The sequence below is a fragment of the Archocentrus centrarchus genome, chromosome 23 (genome assembly GCF_007364275.1).
Source record: "Archocentrus centrarchus isolate MPI-CPG fArcCen1 chromosome 23, fArcCen1, whole genome shotgun sequence".
NCBI lineage: Eukaryota > Metazoa > Chordata > Actinopteri > Cichliformes > Cichlidae > Archocentrus > Archocentrus centrarchus.
In genome coordinates, this window is record NC_044368.1 from 23,218,895 (window position 1) to 23,241,932 (window position 23,038).

The 23,038-nt window shown below is 40.9% G+C and overlaps 1 protein-coding gene across 8 annotated transcripts in view; it reads right to left on the reverse strand.

Moving 5' to 3' along the window:
* Positions 1-21,387, reverse strand: part of slc38a4 (solute carrier family 38 member 4) — a 36,580-nt gene extending 15,193 nt beyond the window's left edge. Inside the window, exons 1-6 of one of the 8 annotated variants that reach the window (XM_030719753.1) lie at positions 21,299-21,387; positions 3,524-3,737; positions 2,732-2,770; positions 2,258-2,320; positions 1,059-1,097; positions 163-262 (exon numbers count right to left, since the gene is read on the reverse strand). In XM_030719753.1, coding sequence (XP_030575613.1) covers positions 163-262; positions 1,059-1,097; positions 2,258-2,320; positions 2,732-2,770; positions 3,524-3,639 — 357 coding nt within the window. In that variant the 5' untranslated portion in view covers positions 3,640-3,737; positions 21,299-21,387. Of the gene's footprint in view, positions 1-162; positions 263-1,058; positions 1,098-2,257; positions 2,321-2,731; positions 2,771-3,523; positions 3,738-8,073; positions 8,190-21,298 lie in introns of those variants that run through there. The other 7 variants (XM_030719752.1, XM_030719754.1, XM_030719755.1 and 4 more) reach the window with 7 other exon arrangements.
* Between the last annotated feature and the right edge of the window lie 1,651 nt (positions 21,388-23,038).

Sequence of the window (23,038 nt, forward strand, 5' to 3'; positions counted from 1 at the left end):
AAAAAAAAAAAAAAAAAAGAAAATCATGAGCAACAATAAGCGCTTCTATGTGAATAATAAATAATTTTCATTTGCTTCTTATTACCTTCCTGGCTTCTCTCTGAGTCACTCACAAGTGACATCATACTGCATATGTGCATACTGATGCGGCTAAATGCTTACATATTCTTCATCGTATTCCTTCTTTAATTTCTTCTTCTTCTGCATCCCATTTGCCAGGAATCTGTCACTTTCTCCATCTTCATTATCATTTATAAATTGCCTGAAAGGATAGAGACAGATTACATTAGGATAAGCAAACACAATGAGTGGTTCACTTTAAATTATATCAACTTCCTGGACTACATTTTTTGATTTAGCCACCTGCCATCAGCTGTAGTCCTTATGCATAATTGCAAGTGTAAGCGCAAGCAACAGCAAAGGTGGACACCAGTCTACACATTCTATCAAGCAGCTGCCCTGAAACACACCAACTCTCACCAATCTATGCCCAGAGAGAAAAGAAAGAACTGAAATCCTCACAGGTACAACCAACTTCAGATAAGTGATGAAATACATATTTATATGTAAATGATTAGTTTTAGCATCCAGTGTACTTTGGCAAAGTGCAGCAAACCACAAAAGACTCTGGTGATACTGGAAAAAGATTTGTCAGACAAAGACAAAGATCCACCCTCCCACAGCCCTGTGTTATTATCATACTTCTTCTTCATCAATACTCCATTTGTCAGAAAACAGCAGCATTTTCCATCATCTGTATTTTGACTGTTAGGAATGAGAAAGATGTACTAATGCATGTAAACTCAGCTGGCAGTTCATTTAAAGTGTATATTAACTTTTTGTGCTGCATTTTGTGATTCAACTGTCTTTATGTTTAAGTGCATCGGCCAAACACACACATGCCGAATGAGGAACGACCGTGATGCCTTTAAGTGCAAGCGTGAGTGCAAGCGGCAGAAAAGGAGCTGAACTGTCTGTGCTGGTTATTTCTCACTTTATGTAAAAGATTCATCAGACACACACACAAAAAAAAAAAAAAATGAAGGTTTTAGCAGCACCTGTTGCTTTCTCCATCTTCATCATTCTCCATAAACTGACTGAGGATTGAGAAAGATCATCATTAGCACATGCAAACACAGCTAGTGGTTCATTTCAAATGTATATCAACTTCAACTGTGCTACATTTTTTTTTTGAAATCACTCCCTGCCATCAGCTGTAGCCTTTATGCTTAAGTGTAAACGCAAGCAACAGCAAAGGTGGACACCAGTCTACACCTTCTGTAGAAAAGCTGCCCTGAAACACACCAACTCTCACCAATCTATGCCCAGAGAGAAAAGAAAGGACAAGAAATGTGCAATCCTCTGAGGTACAACCAACTTCAGATGAGTGATGAAATACATATTTATATGTAAATTATTAGTTTTAGCATCCAGTGTACTCTGATTTGGCAAAGTGCAGCAAACCACAAAAGGATTTTGTGATACTGATCAAAGATTCGTCAGAGAAAAGGAAAGATCCACTCTCCCATAATCCTCTGGTATTATTATAGAGTTTATTATTATTGTACTTCTTCCTCTTTGCCTCCTTCTCCTCCTTCTCCGGTATCCCATTTGACAAAAACAAGTGATTTTTTCCACGACTGCCAGGATTGAGAAAGATTTACATTAGGACAAGAAACACAGTGAGTGGTTCACTTCAAATGTGTATGAACCTTCTGTGCTACATTTTATGATTTAGCTTCCTGCCATCAGCTGAAGTCTTTATGCTTAAGTGTAAATGTAAGGAAAACAGAAGGTGGACACCAGTCTACACCTTCTGTAGAAAAGCTGAAACACACCAACTCTCACCGATCTATGCCCAGAGAGAAAAGAAAGGACAAGAAATGTGTACTGTATTTTTCAGACTATAAGGCGCACTTAAAATCCTTAAATTTTCACAAAAATTGGCGTGCGCATTATAAACCGGTGCGCCTTATGTATGAAAATAGACCCGTTCATTGATAGTGCGCCTTATAATGTGGTGCGCCTTATGGTCCGCAAAATACGGTAATCCTCTGAGGTACAACCAACTTCAGATGAGTGATGAAATGCATATTTATATGTAAATGATTAGTTTTAGCATCCAGTGTACTCTGATTTGGCAAAGTGCAGCAAATCACAAAAGGATTTTGTGATACTGATCAAAGATTCGTCAGAGAAAAGGAAAGATCCACCCTCCCATAATCCTCTGGTATTATTATAGAGTTTATTATCATACTTCTCCTCCTCCTCCTCCTCCTGTGGTATCCCATTTGACAGAAACATAAAAGTTTTTCCACGGCTGCCAGGAATGAGAAAGATTTACATTAGGACAAGCAAACACAGTGAGTGGCTCACTTCAAATGTGTATGAACCTTCTGTGCTACATTTTATGATTTAGCTTCCTGCCATCAGCTGAAGTCTTTATGTGTAAATGTAAACAATAGTAAAGAAGCTGGACTGTCTGTGCTGGTTACATCAATCTACACTTTCAGTCATTTATCTGAGGCAGAACCAACTTCAGATGAGTGATGAAATATTTATATTTATTATGTAAATCATTACTGTTACCACCACTGTACCGCACTCCCACAGTCCTGTGCTACTATAGAGTGTTTATTATCATACTTCTTCTTCTTCAGCATCCAATTTGTGCTGCATTTTGTGATTCAACTGTCTTTATATTTAATTAAAAAAAAGATTTTAGCAGCACCTGTTGCTTTCTCCATCTTCATCGCTGTCCATAAACTGACTGAGGATTGAGAAAGATCGTCATTAGCAAATGCAAACACAGCTAGTGGTTCATTTCAAATGTATATCAGCTTCAGCTGTGCTACATTTTGTTTTTTAAAATCACTGCCTGCCATCAGTTGTAGCCTTTATGTGCTAGCAATAGAAAATAAGCTAGACTGTCTGCTAATTATTTGAGGTCATTTGCGTGTGTCAGGGTCTTAAATTGCCAGCAGCAATCAGACTCTTTAACACGAACCACTAACCAGAATGCATAGTTGTATATAGTATTTATATTTATGTTGTGTGTATAGCTTTTAAATTGTGTATATAATATTCTTAGACACATAGTATTTGTATTGTGTATAAAGTGTACAGTATTTATATTGTGTCCTTATATTAGTGTTAATTACACCTGATGTAACAAATCAATTTTCTGCAAGGTATCAATAAAGTTCTATTCTAAATACATATAAAGCTAATTTAACCCAATCAACACCTTCTGTCATTTATTCTTAGAAACACATCATCTCCCAGTTTATTACTCCCTGAAGTCAAACCAGCACCCCAGTTAAAAGTTTAAGACCTGGCAATGCAGCCAAAGAGCCTAGCCCTGCCAAAAACATTGTTTACATGCAGTTTACCGGCCACGCTAAAGCAGGAGTTCAGGGAGATTACGGTGCCATGAGGCTTGAACTCTCCCAACAAAGGAAATCTCTACTCTACAGATTTTAAGAAAAAAAGAAATGAAAGCTCAGACATCTTAGTTGCTGACCTGCCCATGTTGCCCTTCTCGCAGTCAGTGGGCCCTGTGAGGTGTTCATCAAGGCTGTCGTCATCAGCCACTGTGGAGACTTTCCTTAGTTCCATGCGTTCCACAGTTCCCGGCATGGTGGTGCACACAGCAGGACCAGAGGCAGCGAAATGTAACTTTCTAGGAGTTTTCCGGGTTTAGACTTCAATGACGATGACCTCAGCGGAGGAAAGACCTGAAACAATAAAAGGAAAAACAAGACAAGCTTCAGAGACGGTATAAAGATGTCTATTCAAATTTAAGCAGCTTTACTTTTATTTTTTTGCTGCTTGTAGAATATTCTAGGAATTGCAAGTTGGAACTGATTACAGGGCTGCCAGTGGTTTTATTATCTGTCCTTATCAGGTTTTTGGCCTTGATGAAGAAGGTAGACTTAGACATGTTTTTTAGCCCAAACGAAACTGTGATTGTTAACCTTTAACTACCCAAGCATTTCCTACAGAAGGCCTTGGGGGCACACCTCTCCCACTAGAATAATAATAGTAAAAAAAAAATCCCTTTGCAGTGAAAATGGAGCCCTCTACTCTGGAAACCATTTCCTGGAATGGAGGGTTTTCCTAAGATATCACATATACCTTGGAACTTGTTACACAGCTTGCCCGGCTCTTGGAAGGCTGATTTTGTGTTAACTTTATTGCCTTGTCCATTTCACGCTGGCTTAATTAGCTGTGTTAATGACTAAAATTGTGTGACTTGTGTCTCTTCTCTCATTAGGAAGAAGTGCTGTCATACATAATTACTGCTGACTGGAGCTGAGTCAATAATCCCAGAAACCAGGCGATGGATATAGCATGTTCCTGAGCTCGTCAGACCACCATCAACTGGGCCCCTTGCTAATGTAGGAGCTGGTTTATACAACTTTGCCCCTTCAGTTTCCATCTGTAGTGTTCATCAAGTTATGTAAGGAGGAGGCCGAGCACACTGAACGAAGACAACGTGATTATAAATAAAAACTGCAAAATGATTTATTGTCCCTCACACAAAGAGCTCTTTGACTGAGAAGAAAAGCTCCTAAGTTCCACTCTCTAATGAAAAAACACAAACGAGTGCAATGCGTACACAACCAGCCAGAGCCGCGACACCGATGAACCCATGAGAAAGGACAGTTCTGACATCCTCTTTTGTTTCACAGTACTCTTGTGGGGAAATGCTTTGACCAGAACAAATGCGTCAATGGAAAAGAACAGTTTGACAAACCATATTTACTCATTCATTTCTCAAAGCTCTTTACTCTAACACACACTTAGCTTACACTTCTGGATTGATCAGGGTCAGGGGCGGTTCTAGGGGCGGGGCCCCATCTGAAATCTGATTGGCCCCCTGAAGTGCCCCTGTCCTGTCACTTTGTCTGAGAGCGAGGATCAAATTATAGGTGGATGCAATTCCATGCCGAAACACCAGTAGCACTAATGAGCCAAATAGGAATGCTCAGCGTCAATAAAGCTTACAGAAGAAAAAGAAGATTTGAACGATCTTGCGGAGAAAGTTTTTAACCCACAGCCGATGCCAGTCTACATTTTGAGGAGTTTGTTGTTAATGATAAGTCATAAATCCCTTTTTACTCACAGCTGTCACAGCGTAAGTCTGACAAATATTAAATTAAGAAGCAAAGTTAGTTGAGAGTAATGTTAACTGAGGCCCTACTTGTGTTTGGACATGAATGTTAGCATTTCACTAATTCATGTACTTCTTTGTAATTTGCATTTGTGTGTTAACATTAACTATAATGTTTAGCAGTGACAGAGAAGAATATGAAAAGAAAGGGTCAGTCTCAGGTGGGAATTCAGCAGTTTTTGAGCAAAAGAGTGAGTCTGCCAGCTGAAGATGAGCAGGGTGAGAGGAGGGAGAGAGCAGCAGAACACAATAGACCAGAGGCTGGTCAAGAGCAGGGCACCTCCATTCCTTTTTCATCAGGTCAGAAATCATTTAGGGAGAGCAACAACAGTTAATGCTGTAATGTATGAAATGTCTGATATTGTTATTTAGTGAAATGGCACATAAGTTCACTGAATTCTTACACCTCATGGTGATAAGATTTACCATAACTGTAATTTAATGGCTTTAATTTTTATTGGTCCATATATCACCACATCTACCACAAATACTTGGCCCCTCTATGAATACTGTGGCCCCTTGATGGCCCCTTACTCAGAAAAATCCTAGATCCGCCACTGATCAGGGTGCAACTGAGGTTCAGTGTCTCAACCTAGGATGCTCCAACCAGCAGACTGGACGAAGTACTGAACCACCAACCTTCACTCTACCAGCTACGGCACAGACAGTAAAATTAATGCAACTCTCATGTCTGTCACCCAAATATGACGCAACAACCAGCAGAACAAGATAGATAGATAAGCAGATACTTGTCACACTGCATGCTGTAGCATACCAAGAAACGTCTTTACCGCCGTGACCCTGGCAGAAGCATTAGCATTTCTTTGGACTTGTGCTTCCACTTATTTACAACTATGTTTTCCAGCTATTATTGCTAACTGTGTCTGTGTGCAACATGCTGCTAACACGGTAACAAAGCGACTTTTCCTCGTTGCGTTTTGTGCTTGGTGGAAGAACTTCATATACAACTGGACCGGGCAATCCGTAACACTGCACACGACAACTACTTTTGTACATCCTGTTTAAAAATGGAAGTGACTTGCAGCAACAACTGGTGAAATAACCACTTGCGACACAAAGTAGGTGGCAGCCGAGTTAAACTTGACTCAGTTTTGAGGTGAATGATTGAAACGACTGACAATGGTAATAAAGGTCGCCACAGTCTGACATACAACAGGGAGCCAAATACAACTGAGGATTACACTTACAGCTGAAGCCTGAAATATCGGGCAGATGCGCCCCATCACATGTAGATGTGACCTTTATTCGGCCTCTGTGACCTTTATTTATAACGTTAAAGGACTTGGATAGCTTTATGACAGCTTTGCTTGTTTACACTGAATCAAATATAGTTTTGTGTTTGTTTAAAAGTGTCTTGTGTATTAAACCAATCATTGGATTTTGGTATAGATCTGTGATCTGAAAGATTACAACTGTAACATTTTTGTAGTGATATGAAATGTACAATATTTAACAACCACCGTGATAGATAGTAAAGAAAAGACTTGCAGTTAAAACATGATGAAGCCGCCTTCCACAAGTCATCACTCTTAAAAATAAAAAGGACCTGCAAGTTAGCCAACAGCTCCTAAGGAGGACAGCAGTTAAGCCACACAATCTTCACAATGTGAAAAAGTGTTTACAGTCAACACACACATCATTTGCATACACTCCCAGCAGTGTTGAATGTCTCCAACCTGACACCATCTGGCCAGTGCAGGTTGGCCCTCAAGCCGAGACCCTCTTTCACAAAAACTTATTGCCACTGACAGGCTGTTGTACTTTATGTGAAGTGGAGCTAATAGTTTTGAGCCAACAGAGATTAAGCGGCTGTGTCACCGTTAAAAACCAGATCACACACACCACTACACCTAATCTCTCAACATCGCTTTCTGCTGCGCAGCTACGGGGAAATGGTTCGCTCACTGCAGCCAAGAGGCTTAACCTGCCAAACTGGGTTAACATGACGTGTTGTTACAACCATTACTTATAGACGCATGCAATAGGTACTTCCCACCGACAATTAATGCACACAAAATTAATCTTCATAGGCTGCTGGAATTCATTGTTTTTCAAACATCAAAACTGCAACCAAAATGCTTTTAAAGAACAGAGATGATACAGGAAGTTCCAGGTCCGTGTACAGATATTCAGTCTAATGTTTGCGCTTCTGCACAGCTTTCAAAGTTTCAAAGAATCAGTTTTAGATGGCAGATAATCAGCAAAGAAGCAGTTATTTATGGTCAGAGATTCCAGTGCAGAAACAAAAATGCAAATGATCTGAAACTCCAAAACAGGAGGATGTAACCTATCAGCAACCATGCTTCCTGTTGTTAGTCTAAAGTGTGAAAGCGCATGAACTGGGTTCTCACATGTTTAAAGGCAAATGATCACAGTTTCAAACCATTACAGCTGTTTTTTTTTTTTAAAGTTTCTTTTGATTTATAGACTGGTACAGTGTAAACTGTATAGAATTAGAGATATGACATTGGTTTTAAAGTCAAAATTAGGTGCAGGGAGGCAGAAAAAAGCAAAAGAGACCCATCTTAAAAATAAATTTGTAATTTTAGAATAAAACAACTTTACCTACTTAGCCTGAAACCTGCCATCTTCACTCTGAACACACTTGCGCTCAAACAAACTCTTGCATCAGCCACTGTTTCAGTTCCCGGGACTGATCTACATGCCTCGGCATGAGCAAACACACCCTTTCAGCTAGGTGAGTACAGTCAGGGGTCCAAACTGCTACGTGTCACATCAAATTCCTTGAAAGCAAACATTATAGCCATTTCTTTTTCCTTTCCCCTCCACCCTCTCAATATCAGAGTCTTAACTGCTGTGCATGGCATGACTCATTTTTTTCAGCCAAAAAACCGAAGCAAAACAAGTTTACTTACTGAAAACTTCCTTAAAGAGGTTCCAAGACGGTTTCTTTTTCCCCCCTGTTTTGAATTAATAGAGTTCAAGAACAGAGACAGATGAGTGGATGGGTGACGTGCTGTGACTCTTTTGTAACTCAGGTAAAAGAGCAGGCTTTTTAAAAGGGAGGAAGGAGGGCCTCTGTCAGCCAATGAGGACATGCAGTGTACTCAAACTCCTCCTTTTTTTTTGAGCAGTCATAAGCAGGGTCATAACCTAACTAACCCACCCCCGTCCACTACCCTCACTGTATGCATGCATGCACGCACAGGTGCTGGTCATAAAATTAGAGTATCATGAAAAAGTTGATTTATTTCAGTAATTCCATTCAAAAAGTGAAACTTGTATATTATATTCATTGATTACACACAGACTGAGATATTTCAAATGTTTGTTTCTTTTAATTTTGATGATTATAATGGACAACTAATGAAAACCACAAATTCAGTATCTCAGAAAATTACATTACTTGAGACCAATACAATAAAAGGATTTTTAGAAATGTTGGCCAACTAAAAAGTATGAACATGAAAAATATGAGCATGTACAGCACTCAGTACTTAGTTGGGGCTCCTTTTGCCTGGATTACTGCAGCAATGCGGCGTGTCATGGAGTCGATCAGTCTGTGGCACTGCTCAGGTGTTACGAGAGCCCAGATTGCTCTGATAGTGGCCTTCAGCTCTTTTGAATTGTTGGGTCTGGTCTATCACATCTTCCTCTTCACAACAGCCCATAGATTTTCTATGGGGTTATGGTACTGGTAGCTTTGGCACTGTGTGCAGGTGCCAAGTCCTGTTGGAAAATGAAATCTGCATCTCCATGAAGTTGGTCAGCAGCAGGAAGCATGAAGAGCTCTAAAACTTCCTGGTAGATGGCCGCGTTGACCTTGGACCTCAGAAAACACAGTGGACCAACACCAGCAGATGACATGGCACCCCAAACCATCACTGACTGTGGAAACTTTACACTGGACCTCAGCCAACGTGGATTCTGTGCCTCTCCTCTCTTCCTCCAGACTCTGGGACCTTCATTTCCAAAGGAAATGCAACATTGACTTTGATCAGAGAACATAACTTTGGAGCACTCAGCAGCAGTCCAGTCCTTTTTGTCTTTAGCCCAGGCGAGACACTTCTGACGCTGTCTCTGTTCAAGAGTGGCTTGACACGAGGACTGTGACAGCTGAAATCATGTCTGCATACGTCTGTGCGTGGTGGTTCTTGAAGCGCTGACTCCAGCTGCAGTCCACTCTTTGTGAATCTCCCCCACATTTTTGAATGGCTTTTGTTTCACAATCCTCTCCAGGGTGCAGTTATCACTATTGCTTGTACACTTTTTTCTACCACATCTTTTCCTTCCCTTCGCATCTCTATTAATGTGCTTGGACACAGAGCTCTGTGAACAGCCAGCCTCTTTAGCAATGACCTTGTGTCGTGCCCTCTTTTTGTAAGGTGTCAAAGGTCGTCTTTTGGACACCTGTCAAGTCAGCAGTCTTCCCCATGATTGTGTAGCCTACAGAACTAGACTGAGACCATTTAAAGGCCTTTGCAGGTGTTTGGAGTTAATTAGCTGATTAGAGTGTGGCACCAGGTGTCTTCAATATTGGACCTTTTCACAATTTTCTGAGATACTGAACTTGGGGTTTTCATTAGTTGTCGGTTATAATCATCAAAATTAAAAGAAACAAACATTTGAAAATATCAGTCTGTGAGTAATGAATGAATATAATATACAAGTTTCACTTTTTGAATGGAATTACTGAAATAAATCAACTTTTTCATGATATTCTAATTTTATGACCAGCACCTGTATATGCACATCTACCTCAAATATAATCAAGCAGAGTAGATGGAGAGAGAAACTATACTCAAAGATAGACAGAGCTACATTGTAACATTACATTTTTGTTCACCAGCATTGGACTGAACTATATCAGCGTGCACCAGCTCTGTTTAAATACCCTCAGCAGCACATGACAAGTCACATGACCAATTATAAATGGACCTAAATCATACAGATCAAACACAGGGGCTCTGTATGACTTAGGTCACACAAATCTGTTGGCTGGACTCGTTAATTGAGCTCTGACACACACACACACACACACACACACACACACACACACACACACACACACACACACACACACACACACACACACACACACACACTTCTATTGAACGATTCCATCATCACTGCATTGTGACACACGAGTGCACACAGACACATGTACACAAAATTGCTTGCACATGCAGCAGGCACACAGGTACGCAGGAATATTGTGGGCGACAGTTGGTGGTTTCAGCAGTAGGCCGTGCCACCGTTGGACCAATCAGACGGCTGAACTCTCTGGATGTCGCTGCACCCAAGGTCATGTTTGTGTCCGAGATTTTTCACTTTGTAACGTTGTTCAAATTGAATAAAATGGACACACAGGAGGTACTTTCTTCCTCAAATCGCTGGGTACTGAACTTATAAATGCTGAACATGATAAAATTGTTAAAATTAATGATTCCAAATATTGAACTACAATAAAGTCTTACTGAATAGGACACTTCACAGAAAGGGAGTGCATTTTATTTATTTTCTTCCAGCCAAACATGAAAAACTTGGAAAAAAAAAATAATAATACGTTCTTCACAACTGATTTCACCCACTGAGAGCCAATAATGTCCAGGAACCACTGCCAACCAGCCAGTGATCACGTCCCACATGGGACATGTACGTCAAGCAGTGGGCACATGACGTCATGTGAGAATTCTCACTATGTGGCAAAAAAAAACAAAAAATGGTGCCATTATAAATATGCTATAATATTACTTTAAATGCAGGAAAATTCCCATTTGTCCCAAAGTTTGTAGAAAAATGTGAAGGCATTAGGGAGCATGTATGCTAACGCAGGTTTGTGGGTTGAGTTTTTGTTTCTGTAGCAGAAAACAGCTTTTTGAGGAGCAGCAGGGAGCAGCAGGAGGAGGAGAAGAGCACAAGTTTGGCTGCGAAATAATCTGCAGTGACATTCCTTACATTGCACAGCAGTCCCTGAAGTGTGTATATGTATGTGTGTGTGTGGTCTTCACACACATACTCCGCTAATCACCTGTGACCCATAATGAATGGCTCACAAATAAAAACAAAGACTTGAAGTATCCGATGTAGGCAAAGACACGTGCCTGCTTCGGTGGCTCCATTCACTGATCTGTGTGCCTCAGTTCCACAGTTTCAAAAACAAACCTGAAAAGGGCCAGTCCACCAATTCTGCTCATTTAAAATCAGGGCATTTATCATAAGTACAACACAGCCTTAGAAAAATGAAACAAAAAAACCCCCTAAACTTTACTGTACTACAATACAAGTTCAAGTTCACCAAAGTGGGACAAGGATTATCTTTTGAATTACACTATATTGCCAAAAGTATTTGCTCATCTGCCTTCACACACATATGAACTTGAGTAACATCCCATTCTTAATCCATAGGGTTTAATATGATGTGGACCCGCCCTCTGCGGTTATAACAGCTTCAACTCTTCTGGTTAAGGCTTTCCACGAGGTTTAGGAGTGTTTCTGGGAATGTCTGACCATTCTTCCAGAAGCACATTTGTGAGCTCAGACTGATGTTGGATGAGAAGCCTGACTCACAGTCGCCACTCTAATTCGTCCCAAAGGTGTTCTATCAGTTTGAGGTCAGGACTGTGCAGGCCAGTCAAGTTCTTCCACACCAAACTCCCTCATCCATGTCTTTATGGACCTGATTTGTGTATAGGTGTGCAGTCATGTTGGAACAGGAAGGGGCCCATCCCCGAACTGTTACCACAAAGTTGCACAAAGAAGCATTAAGAGTTCCTTTCACTGGAATTAAGTGGCTGAGCTCAACTCCTGAAAACACCCCCACACCATAATCCCCCTCCACCAAACTTTACACTTGGCACAAATTTAAAATCAGCTGCTCGGCCATAGAAACCCATTCCATGAAGCTCTCTACACATTGTTCTGTTCTTGAGCTAATCTGAAGGCCACATGAAGTTTGGAGGTCTGTAGTGACTGACTTTGCAGACCCCACGCTGTCATTTTAGTTGGGTTGCTGTTGCTTCTACAACATCCTGGACTTGAAACTTCACTTGCTTCCTGATACGCATCTCTGGCATGGGGTACAAGATTTCTAGCTCTTAGTTTTCTTTTCGCCGTGTACGGTACATGCTGATCATTGCCCCTGAGGTCAATGAGCCACGAGCATGAACACAGTTGATGCTTTTGGAGCACTTTGTGATTTAGCTGGCAGAGTCCACCCTCTGCTGGAGTTTGCCACAACATTTTGGCTGTTCTCACTAATGCTTTTTTGTTTTTTTAAGTCTGTGATTGCCCAAGCAAGAGACTGGGTAAACCTTTGGTTATTCCAGATTAGAAAGCACACTTTGTTATTCACCTGCTACAAAGATGTAGTTCTAACAAGAGAATAACAAAGTCTGTTGACATCAGGTGGTTAACTTGAGGCCGTGAGGGATGTTTCCCATCATGGTTCGAGGGTTTATTAACCTCCAGTTTTGACCAAAACATCGCTGACACCATCAACATGACCTGAAATTTGAACATAAGAACAAAACAAAGAGGTCAAGCCCATAAAGCCCTCTAAATAAAGCCTGTGCCACTCAAATCCACATGACTATGTGAAAACCTGAAAGTAAAATCACTGGCTAGATGATATTCAATCTGGATGGCCAAATATGAAAGTAAAAAAGCATACATATTATAATATTAGAGACATGCTGAACCTGGGAACATGACTGAAAGCAGCCTCAGTCCTCCATCTGAAACCACAAATCCAGTGTAATGAGGCAGCTTGGACGTCTTTAAGAGTAGTTAAGAAGCTGAGCCAGCTGGTTCAGTCTTGAAACACCTAGCCTGCCAGCCTCTCTCTGACCGCTGGGCAGAATGGTATTTGGTCTGAACTGCTGAATCCACGAGAGATCGTAGATCTCAGGTCAACAGAATGAGTCACTAAAAATCAAACTATTCTTCTGATGATGCACTTTGCTTTAAAATGAAGCTACAACCAGCAGCAAACCTCGCTGTGAAGACTGGAAACAGAAGGACTGGGTACCTCTGCAATATTTAATGGACAACTTCATGCCCCATGCAACATGATACTCACTGTATGTTTACACAGCAAACTGTATTTACATGCACGTATGAGTAAAGGTACCACATCTACATAGACTACTATAATCAGCCGTCTGACTCCATTAAGTCGATAATAAAAAATTAATATGTAAGATTTTGTTCAAATAGACACTCATATAGGAAAGGAGCATTTTATAGCTTAACTTTGGGTACAGTTCCATGTTTACATACCTTATGATCTGAAATCCTGAAGCCTAAAGAACATTTATACAGTCATTTTGCTATAGCCCCTAAATACAGTAAATGTGACTTCATAAGTTAGATTACAAGCAGTGTAATCTAATATTGATATTGTAAACATCACAATTTGGATATATCAAAAATGAGTGTATTCAAAATTTGCTACATTAGATTACAAATAAGTCATTTTAACCTGTTGGTATGCAGTTGCTAAAGAACATGATGATGCCTGATACAGATAAGAGTCTTCATGTATGTACCTGTGGTCAAAGCAGGATACATAAATGTACAAATGCCGCATTCCAGCCAGAAACAGACGGAGCTACAGGAAGACTGTGTTACTATCTCAGATAATCCCTGCTTTCTAAAACCTGAGGAACTTATGGACTGTAAAGTGCTGCGAATAGGGGAAGTTTTAGTAAAACTGACACACACACGGACAAATAAGAAAGTCTTACTTGCCAAGAGAAAAGGCCATTCAGCCAGACCCTGAGAGGAATCCTCAATGACAGATCCTGATAAGATTGGAACTTGTTTTGTAAACGGCCTGACTGTACTGGAAATAGAGATAACAAAAACTGAAACTCCAGGAACTTCTTTTTTTTTTTTCACAAGTGTAAAAAAACAAAACAAAAACAAACTGTGCCTTAATGAAGCACATTTGGGCCTCTATCCAAACCAAACCACTCTGCATCTGCAACAAGTTATGGCCAACCTAACCATGGCTACTGGTGAAGCACGTCATCTAGGACATTCACTTGTGTCCCTGTGGCGAGAACTACAACCACATGCGAGCTGAGAGCCACACACGCCCCCTCAGACGATCCAGTTTGTCTGCGCTTCCTTTCTTGGGAGGAATCTTAAGGCAGCTTCCTCCTCCCTTCTATAATTTTTTCCCCTCGATGCTGCACTGGAATCTCACATTTTACATCTTGAGCGCATATGGACACACTATCCAAGGTGGGCTGCGTTCACACGATTAACATCTAGTTTGATATTCAGTGCTCAGTTTCATACCTTCGGGTCACTCCGAAAAGCAAAAACACCTTCACCTCAAACTGCAGTGTTTTGTTCTACAGTGAACCTAGAATTCAGAGTAAGGAGTGCATTTCTTCATCATGATGTTCCACAGAGAAATGTGATTTTAAATGTTCTGATTCAGAAAAGTGAAGTAGCACTGAGGACCGAGTGTTCCCAGAAAAGGTGTGGTGGCTGGTCATTTATTTTTTCAGCTCAGTTCTGAGGTATTCCTTCTAGTCTGGAACAAATATTCACATAGAACTACTCCTCACAGTGAGGCCAGCTTTACACTCCATCCAAAGTGCTTGTAAGCTGTTTGGGTAACTCCTCTCTACTCTTTGCCAGCATTTTCTACGCCCATTTCCAGTAATCATTTCTATAGTGCCCCAAGCTTTACTTCACACAGTGACTGGTTAGCTGTGTGGAGGTTTTAAAGGAGACGGGGTTTGAACCCTTCTGTCCTATTTTATTGGATCACAATGATGTGAGACAAACACTTTATTATGGTGGCCCTGAAGTGCAAACCACATCAACAAATCACTAGTCACAACTACAAATTTAAAAACACAACAACATATCCAAAACACTACGATATCTTACAAAAACACAACGTTAACTAAGGCCAAACAGCACACAGTGAGACCCATATCTACCATAACATAAAGGAGCCCTATGGTCTGTGATATTTAGGATACTAATTTTCATCTCCTTATAGGCATCAGCAGGGACATTTCAATTATTCAAAGGAAATTGTTACATAAACCTGGAAAATTCTATGACGCATCTCAAGCGAATCTCACACACACAAGCACATATTGACAAAACTTTGACCTTAGAGTCATCATGAGATATTAAAGGCCAGTTGAGCTTAAGTAAACGCCATGCTGACCTTTTGTACATAAAACTGATGTGTCCAAACCCGTTTGTGAACCCTGAAGACTCTAACATTGATCTGCCGCCTCATGTCTAATGATGACGGCAGCATTTTGTTTTGTAACAATGTGCAATTCTTCTCAAGCTCAAGGTTTCTCACCCTTGACTCCAGCTGGAGGGGATGGACGATGATTTCAGACAGGCTAACGGGCCAGAGAGTTTCTTTTTTTCCTGTTACGTCAAAGGCTTCACTGTCGATGTCTTCAGTTTCAGTTTGACTAAAACGGAGCTAAAAGCCTAAAACCGTTCCATCTGTGCCATTTCCCACCATGTGCCCAGCAGAAAAACATCCTCCAACCTGCAACTCTTAAGTCACCTGCATAAAGACGTCACTGCCCGATACACATGGGAGGCAGACTGCGCTTTCAGCAGTAGGAGACATTTACAAAATAACTCGCTATTCTTTATGTTTCTCTAGTTCGCACCATTTTGAATGCTGGCCATCTTCACCAATCCATCACAAGCACTCTGTATAAAACAGTCTACATTTTAAGCACAAATACACAAATCTAATCTGACTGCTTATTTAAAGATCCCAGACAGCTGCCAGCTTGATAAAGTACAATCAAAGTATACAGAATCAAATTAGTAATTCACGTAAATTCAGTTTTATTTATATAGCACCAAATCACAACAGTCGCACCAAGGTGTTAGAATAATACAGAGAAAAAAAGTAGAAACTAAAAAAAAAAAAAAAAGCCTTTTACATTACACAATTATCAATTCAGGTCAGTTTATCTACAAAAACTATAGATAAACAGGAATTTGAAGGACATTTCAGTGACCATGAACCTGGAAAAAGTATAAATATCCATTTTTTCATGCACAGTTTCAGTCTTGCCTGCTTGCAGCTCAGTTTGACCTTTACAGGGAATTCCCAGCATTAGATCAATAATGGGATAAATTAGAAACTCTGCATTCTTTTAATAAAGGCTGCAGCATCTTGGAACATATATTAATTTGTATGCTTCAGAGGTTTTAAATAATACCTTTTTCTCCTGTTTTGCTGATTGTCGGGGAGCTGACGTGTAGGTCTGTACTTTTTGTTGTTCAGTTATGTAGTTGCTGGGATTTTCTTTTTAATCTTGGGCTGTTTTGTTTGCTGCGTTGGCCTCGGCTCTCCCTGAAGTTACATTCTTGCTTCTTCTGACGATATCTGGGCGATAAAGCTTTTAAAGCGCCCTAAAAGGTCTCCTCGTGTTCTTTCATCCAGCCTTATGTAACTCCCCTCACCCCTAGACCTTTATTGGGGATGTAACAATATTTAAAAATCTCAAGTCTGTAGGATTAATGTGAAGTTAGAGATAGCATGTGGAGACAGTGTAACCCGGCTAAGACTTCAGTCAAGCAGCCCTAGAGACAGGTCGCTGAGTGACTGGAAACCACTGGTCACCAGAAAAAAATGTGGATAAGTGGTTGCTAGCTGCTGATGTGAAATCAAACGCTAAAGCCCCATACCTGCAGGGCTGAGACCCCCTCGTAATCACCTGTCAGTAGAGGTGTGTGTATTCAGTGAATGCTTGGTGAGTGGTTGCTGGCTGTCACTAACATGAAACTGGTAACTGATACTGTGTGTAATAACACACCTTGCAGTGAAACAGTGGTGAAAAACTTTACGTCGAGATGGCAGAGCCACGCCCCTCTACCGCTTGCGTCCCAGTAGTTCCACCCTCATTCACTTTGGTTCCTTATTAGAAGGTATAGGTAGCATTCCCAATCTGGAACCACACCTCAAAATTTCCTGTTGAGTGAATAAAGGGGGGGGGGGGGGGTTCCCTGCAGAGATCCACTAAGTATTATGTTATAATTGAAAAAAAAAAAAAAGCTACACTCCTGTATACAGGCATGTCATTGTCTCAGTGCACATTCCAAGTTTGTGACTTATACAGTCATGCTGGTAAAATTATCTCAAGTTCACACATCAGACAATGCCTTCACAGATTCCAGTTGAATGTGTTGACAGCATTCTGGAAAACTGCCAGTTGCTTCCCTGCTTTTGGGCGCCGGCTCACGGATCTTTGCATTAGTGATATCCATCCCTTTGAAACTGACTCGGCATCTGGCTTGCAGCGTATTTGCTCGCAGGCGCTCCAAGTTAGATCAGCCAGTGCCAGCAATATTTCAGCTCCCTGCTGTGCAGCAGGATCTGACCTACATTTGTCACTCAGGTGTCCACACAGCCCCTGAGGTGTAAGGTTCCACAGCCAAGCTCTGTCCCGTGGACAGGTGTTCTAACCTGTGCTGGAATTTCCTCTCCTTAACCTTTGAAAAGTTATTAAAATGACTGTAACGGCTGCTTTCTCAGTGTTTCAAAGTCTACTGGTGTAAGACTGAACAGCACTGCACTGACTTTACACACGGAGGCTGGTTTACCAGTCTGCAGCCAGCGAAATAGTTGGAAACTGCCAGAGGTGGGAAGTAACGAAGTACAAATACTTCGTTACTGTACTTAAGTAGATTTTTCAGGTATCTGTACTTTACTTAAGTATTTATTTTTCTGACTACTTTTTACTTTTACTCCCTACATTTTTACACAAGTATCTGTACTTTCTACTTCTTACATTTTCAAACAGACTCGTTACTTTTTAACACGTCAGAGAGAAGTTTGCGTTTCCGGTCAGTGCGCCGTCAAACATCAAGCGATCTGAGCCTAAACGGAGGAATAATAACACATAAGAGACAATCGTACTGGTGTATCCTCCATCACCGGGGCTGATCTCGTACAAAGGGATTAAATACGCAAACCCATATAATTAATGTATCATTTATAGCGCTATAATCGGGCCGGACCGAGTCCGTAAGTTGCGCTGCGGCACATAAACAGCTTAATTAGCGCTACTGAAGAGGAGCGAGCATGAAGGGAGTAACGTGTGGCAGGTAAATGCAACGTTTTTAAATGCTCAACAAATATCAGCAAACACACAAAGTGTGTGCAGTTTGTCACACAGTGTGTCTGCTAGCTAAAAGAAGAGCTGCTGTATTTCAGGGAGAGCAAAGAGAGAGAAGTTCACTCAGAGATGGAGAAAGAGGACAGGAGAGGAAGAAGAGGTTAGAGTTAAAGGTAAGGACTGGAAAATAAACTGAAGTATGCAGACTTTGTGTAATTCAAAGATTCTATGAAAATACTGCAGTTTAGGTTAGTTTGTTGTACTGTATTTACAGTAAAGCTCTGTGTTGGACTGGAGCACAGTGTTTGTGTTGATGGTCAGAGTTACAGGTTACATCAGTGCAGCAGAGATGAGTTTGAATCAAAGCTGCTGATGCTGAGATTCATTCACTGAATCCAACATTTCTACAGCCTGTATGCTGTCAGTGTAGGGGATGGAGATCTGCAGATAGCTGTGAAATACTGGGTTACATCTTTGTGAGTTCACTTCATCCACACAGAGCAGTAAACCTCAGAGCAGCAGCAGCAGGTCAGCTGATCACAGCCTGCACACCAACATCATTTACTGCAGCTCACAATAGAAAGCTGTGATTCCTCTCCCCATGCAGAGCCACTACAGCTGATCTTAGGGTTCCTCCAGCTTCTGAATCCCACTGTAACCCCTGAGTATCCTCATGTTGGTGTTTAGGTGGAGGCACAGTCACCCTCTACTATGGAGGACACAGAGAATAGAGCTGTGTTTAAATTCCCTTTCACAGTTTGTGTCCTACATAACAGTTTCAAGCTGAGTGCATTCATTAGGATTAAAATTTAGATTGGAATAACGTTTGTATTCTCATGTAATATTATTTTATATTATTACAATAATATATAATGAGGTTCGGTTAGTTTTACACAAAAATAGCAGGTAGAAACATCCTCCAAAGAACTACTTTTACTTTCTTACTTTGAGTACATTTCAGAGCCTGTACTTTTTTACTTTTACTTAAGTAGAGAGGTTGAACCAGTACTTCGACTTTTACTAAAGTATTTTTTAACATAATTACTTGTACTTCTACTTAAGTACAGAATGTCAGTACTTTTGCCACCTCTGGAAACTGCTCAGCGGTACGCAAGCCACAAAACGTTTTCCGAGCTTCCAACATGAAAATATGCAGATGTTCCTCTTCCACAAATTTGGGCGTCTCTCAGATGAGGCTGGAAAAAACATGTGCACACATGAACAGACCCAAAACAATCCTTTGGCTCTTTCAGATTTGGTTAATGTTACAGGACTGAATACATGCTGTGTAAATGTGCATGGTCCACTGCTGTAACAGAAAGGCTGCATTACAGAATCTGTGACAGTCAAGATATTCAAGATATATTGTTTGATTCTGACCATTTCAGGAAGTTCTCCAGCTTTATTTGAGTGCACTTCTGCCCAATAGCTGGAATAACCCTTTAAAACTAAACAGCTTCCACTGAGACATTTCAACACATTTAATTTACTTTGTAGTAATTCATAAAACGAGTAGCTGCAGCCAGTTAATAACCTCTCTTTAATAATTCATAGCTGTTAAGCGTGTGCAGTCTTTACACCATAAGTGAGGGTGTCTTAAAGCGTTCTTCTTAGAACACACGCCCACTTATTACAACTAGAAACTTAAATATCCATGTAGGTGGAGTCAGACTCAGATCGCTATTACATAAGTAAGGAAAAAAGAAAAATCGAGGCCTGGGCCTGAAAGTGTACAGCTACTGTGTAGCAACGGGGTATTTTTAGCTTTCAGAATGGCAGAGACAGAACCTTAAGTCACCGCTTAAATATGCTCAAGCCCACAGATTCTCCTGGCACAATCTAGTCTTTGTTTTCAGCCGTGAGCTGTCACTCTGCTGTGTGCCAGTGTGACCGGGGCTCTTCTCAAATTTAAAACCACGAGAGGCTCAAGAGGAGGAAGAAAGTCTGAAAAGCATCTCACTTTTTTTATAATCTCTAAATGATATGGCGCCGTCTTATTATTCCATCTCATTTCCTTTAGAGTTGTTATTATAGTCAGAGAATGAATCTTCTCGATGAAACTGAACACGACAAAGAAAAAAACAAAGCTTTTTTTTTTTTTTTTTCGTGTTCTGCATCTCCCCAGAATCAGTTCAGGAAATTTATGAAAACTTTATGGATATGAGATCTAGCTGAAATGAACTCAAATAAATGATAAAAGTCTCTCCATCAAAGCATAACGACAGTGACTTTAGTCACATCTATTAGTCCTCAGTGGGCTCCTCAAGCCACGCTCCAGTCCACTGTTACATAAACCCCGATCCTTTCTTTATTCATCTCCAACAACTCACTGCTTCAAAAATAATTACTAATATTTACTAATAATCACTAATTTCTAAGTCACATACACACTGGGAAGTGACAAAAAAATTGGGCAAACAATGCAAACTGGAAACTTGATTATTCGCCTTTGTGTCGCTTTTTTTGGGGAGGAGGTTTCAGTGAACGCGGAAAAGCAACAAGCTCCACGCAAAATCTGCTTTTACTGCATATGATCAACCGGTGGCTTCAGAAAGCCATTTATTAAGAGAATAACTACTCAGCGTGCAGCTGGAAAAAAAAAAAAAAGTGGAGTTTTCTCATATAAATAAAGACACGTTTGGCGCTGGTTATTGACTTCAGACAACACCCTGCTGGAAGCCTCCACGGACACGCACCCACACTCTTTACGCAAATAAATGCCTAGTGTAAAAAAAAACGGTCAATGAAACACGCATGCAAACATAGATAAATCAGCGCATAAGTGAAACCTCTTTTATTTTATTTGACTCACATTTTCTAATTTAGGTCATTAAAACCCCGATCACCACACCGCTTTCACCAGGCGAGGCAGCCACCCGAGTTAAACTGCCCGCTTCCAGGGCATCAGAAAGGGTGGGTGGTGATTAAGCAGCTAATCACGAGAAGGATAGAAAAAAAAATCTTTCAGTAAAGAGCAGATGTTTAATGTAAATGTTGGGATCTTACTTACTGTGCAGGAGCGGCGCAGGAGGTGGAACTACTGCAAACAAGAGCTGGAGACCCTTCCCATTTAACAAGCAAGGACACTGAATGGAAATTTCCATCTACCATGTGATGATGGCAGCGCTCGAGTTACACCGGCACGCTGCTGGGGACTCCTTATCCTCCCAATTACCACCTTTTTCCTCCAGCTTCAGAGGACACTTAAAGAGCGGAGAGCTGGAGAATATGTGGTCACAAACTGCCGGTTTGAGTGGAGTCGGTTGCGGGTTTCTAGCAATTTCTTCATCTGAAATAAGCTGTGCAATCTTAACCATATTATAATCAGTGTCCATATTTATACTGGGTAAAGTATGTTTGCGAAATGTTTATTAATAAAGGTTTAATGACTGGGAGCTTTTGTTTACATTCCTGCTGGCCACGTTGTGGGAGAAAAAAAAAAGCTCCACGCAATTCTGCTTTTAAAGGGAAAGCGGGGCAGCACTCATTTATGTAGGCGTTCCTGTGGTGGGCACGTTAAGACGCAGCTGTAGTTTACTGCAGCTTCCTCCCGCTACACTGCAGTGTTTCTGTTTGCTTTACAGTTATGCTCCATTATATTATTTTTACTCCATTACATTAAATGCTTTTTTTTTCCCATAAAAAAATGATTAGAGTCCAGCTTTGCTTTCATATTAGTTTATCATAATAATATTAGGCATGGTACCAGCTTGGACCCCCCCACCCCCTTTTGCCTTCAGAACTTAACGGATTCAACACGGTGCTGAAAGCACTCCTCAGAGATTTCGGTCCATTGTGAGATAACCGCATCACACAGTTGCTGCAGGTTTGTCAGCTGCACATCCATGATGGGAATCTCTCATTCCACCACATCCCAAAGGTGCTCTGTTGGATTGAGATCTGGTGACAGTGGAGGCCAGTTGAATGCAATGAACTCACTGTCATGTTCAAGAAGCATATTTGAGATGATCTGAGCTTTGGGGTATGGTGCATTGTGGTCATAAAAGGATGAACTTGATCAGCAACAACACTCAGGTACTCTACGCTGTTTAATTAATGATCAGCTGATCTAAAAGTGTGCCAGTGAAATATCCTCCACATTATTAAACCAGCAGCAGCAGCCTGAATCGCTGATACATTGCAGATGGAGTCATACTTTCATGTTCTGACGCTACCATCTGAATATCACGTCACAGACTCATCAGACTAGGCAACATTTCTTTTATTGATCTTTTATTGTCCAGTTTTGGTGAGTCCATGTGAATTGTAGACCACACCTGCTGCCACAGGACTGGCAGCAGGTGTGGTCTTCTGCTGCTGTGGCCCATCTTCTTCAAGGTTTGATGTGCTGTGCAAACAGGGATACTGTTCTGCATAGATACCAAATAACAGGTGGTTATTTGAGTTACTGTTGCCTTCCTATCAGCTTAAAGCAGTCCATCTCTTCTCCTCTGAACTCTACAAGGCATTTTCACCCAGAAAGCTGCCGCTCACTGATATTTTCTCTTTTTTTGGACTGTTCTCTGTAAAAACCAGAGATGGTTGTGCAGGAAAATCCTAGTGTATCAGAAGTAGCTGAAATACTCACACCTGCTTATCTGGCAACAACAACAACCACGCCACATTCAAAGTCACTTAAATCACCTTTCTTCCATATTCTGATACTCGGTTTGAACTTCAGCACATTGTCTCGAGCAGGTCTACATGCCTAAATGCACTGAGTTGCTGCCATGTGATTGGCTGATTAGAT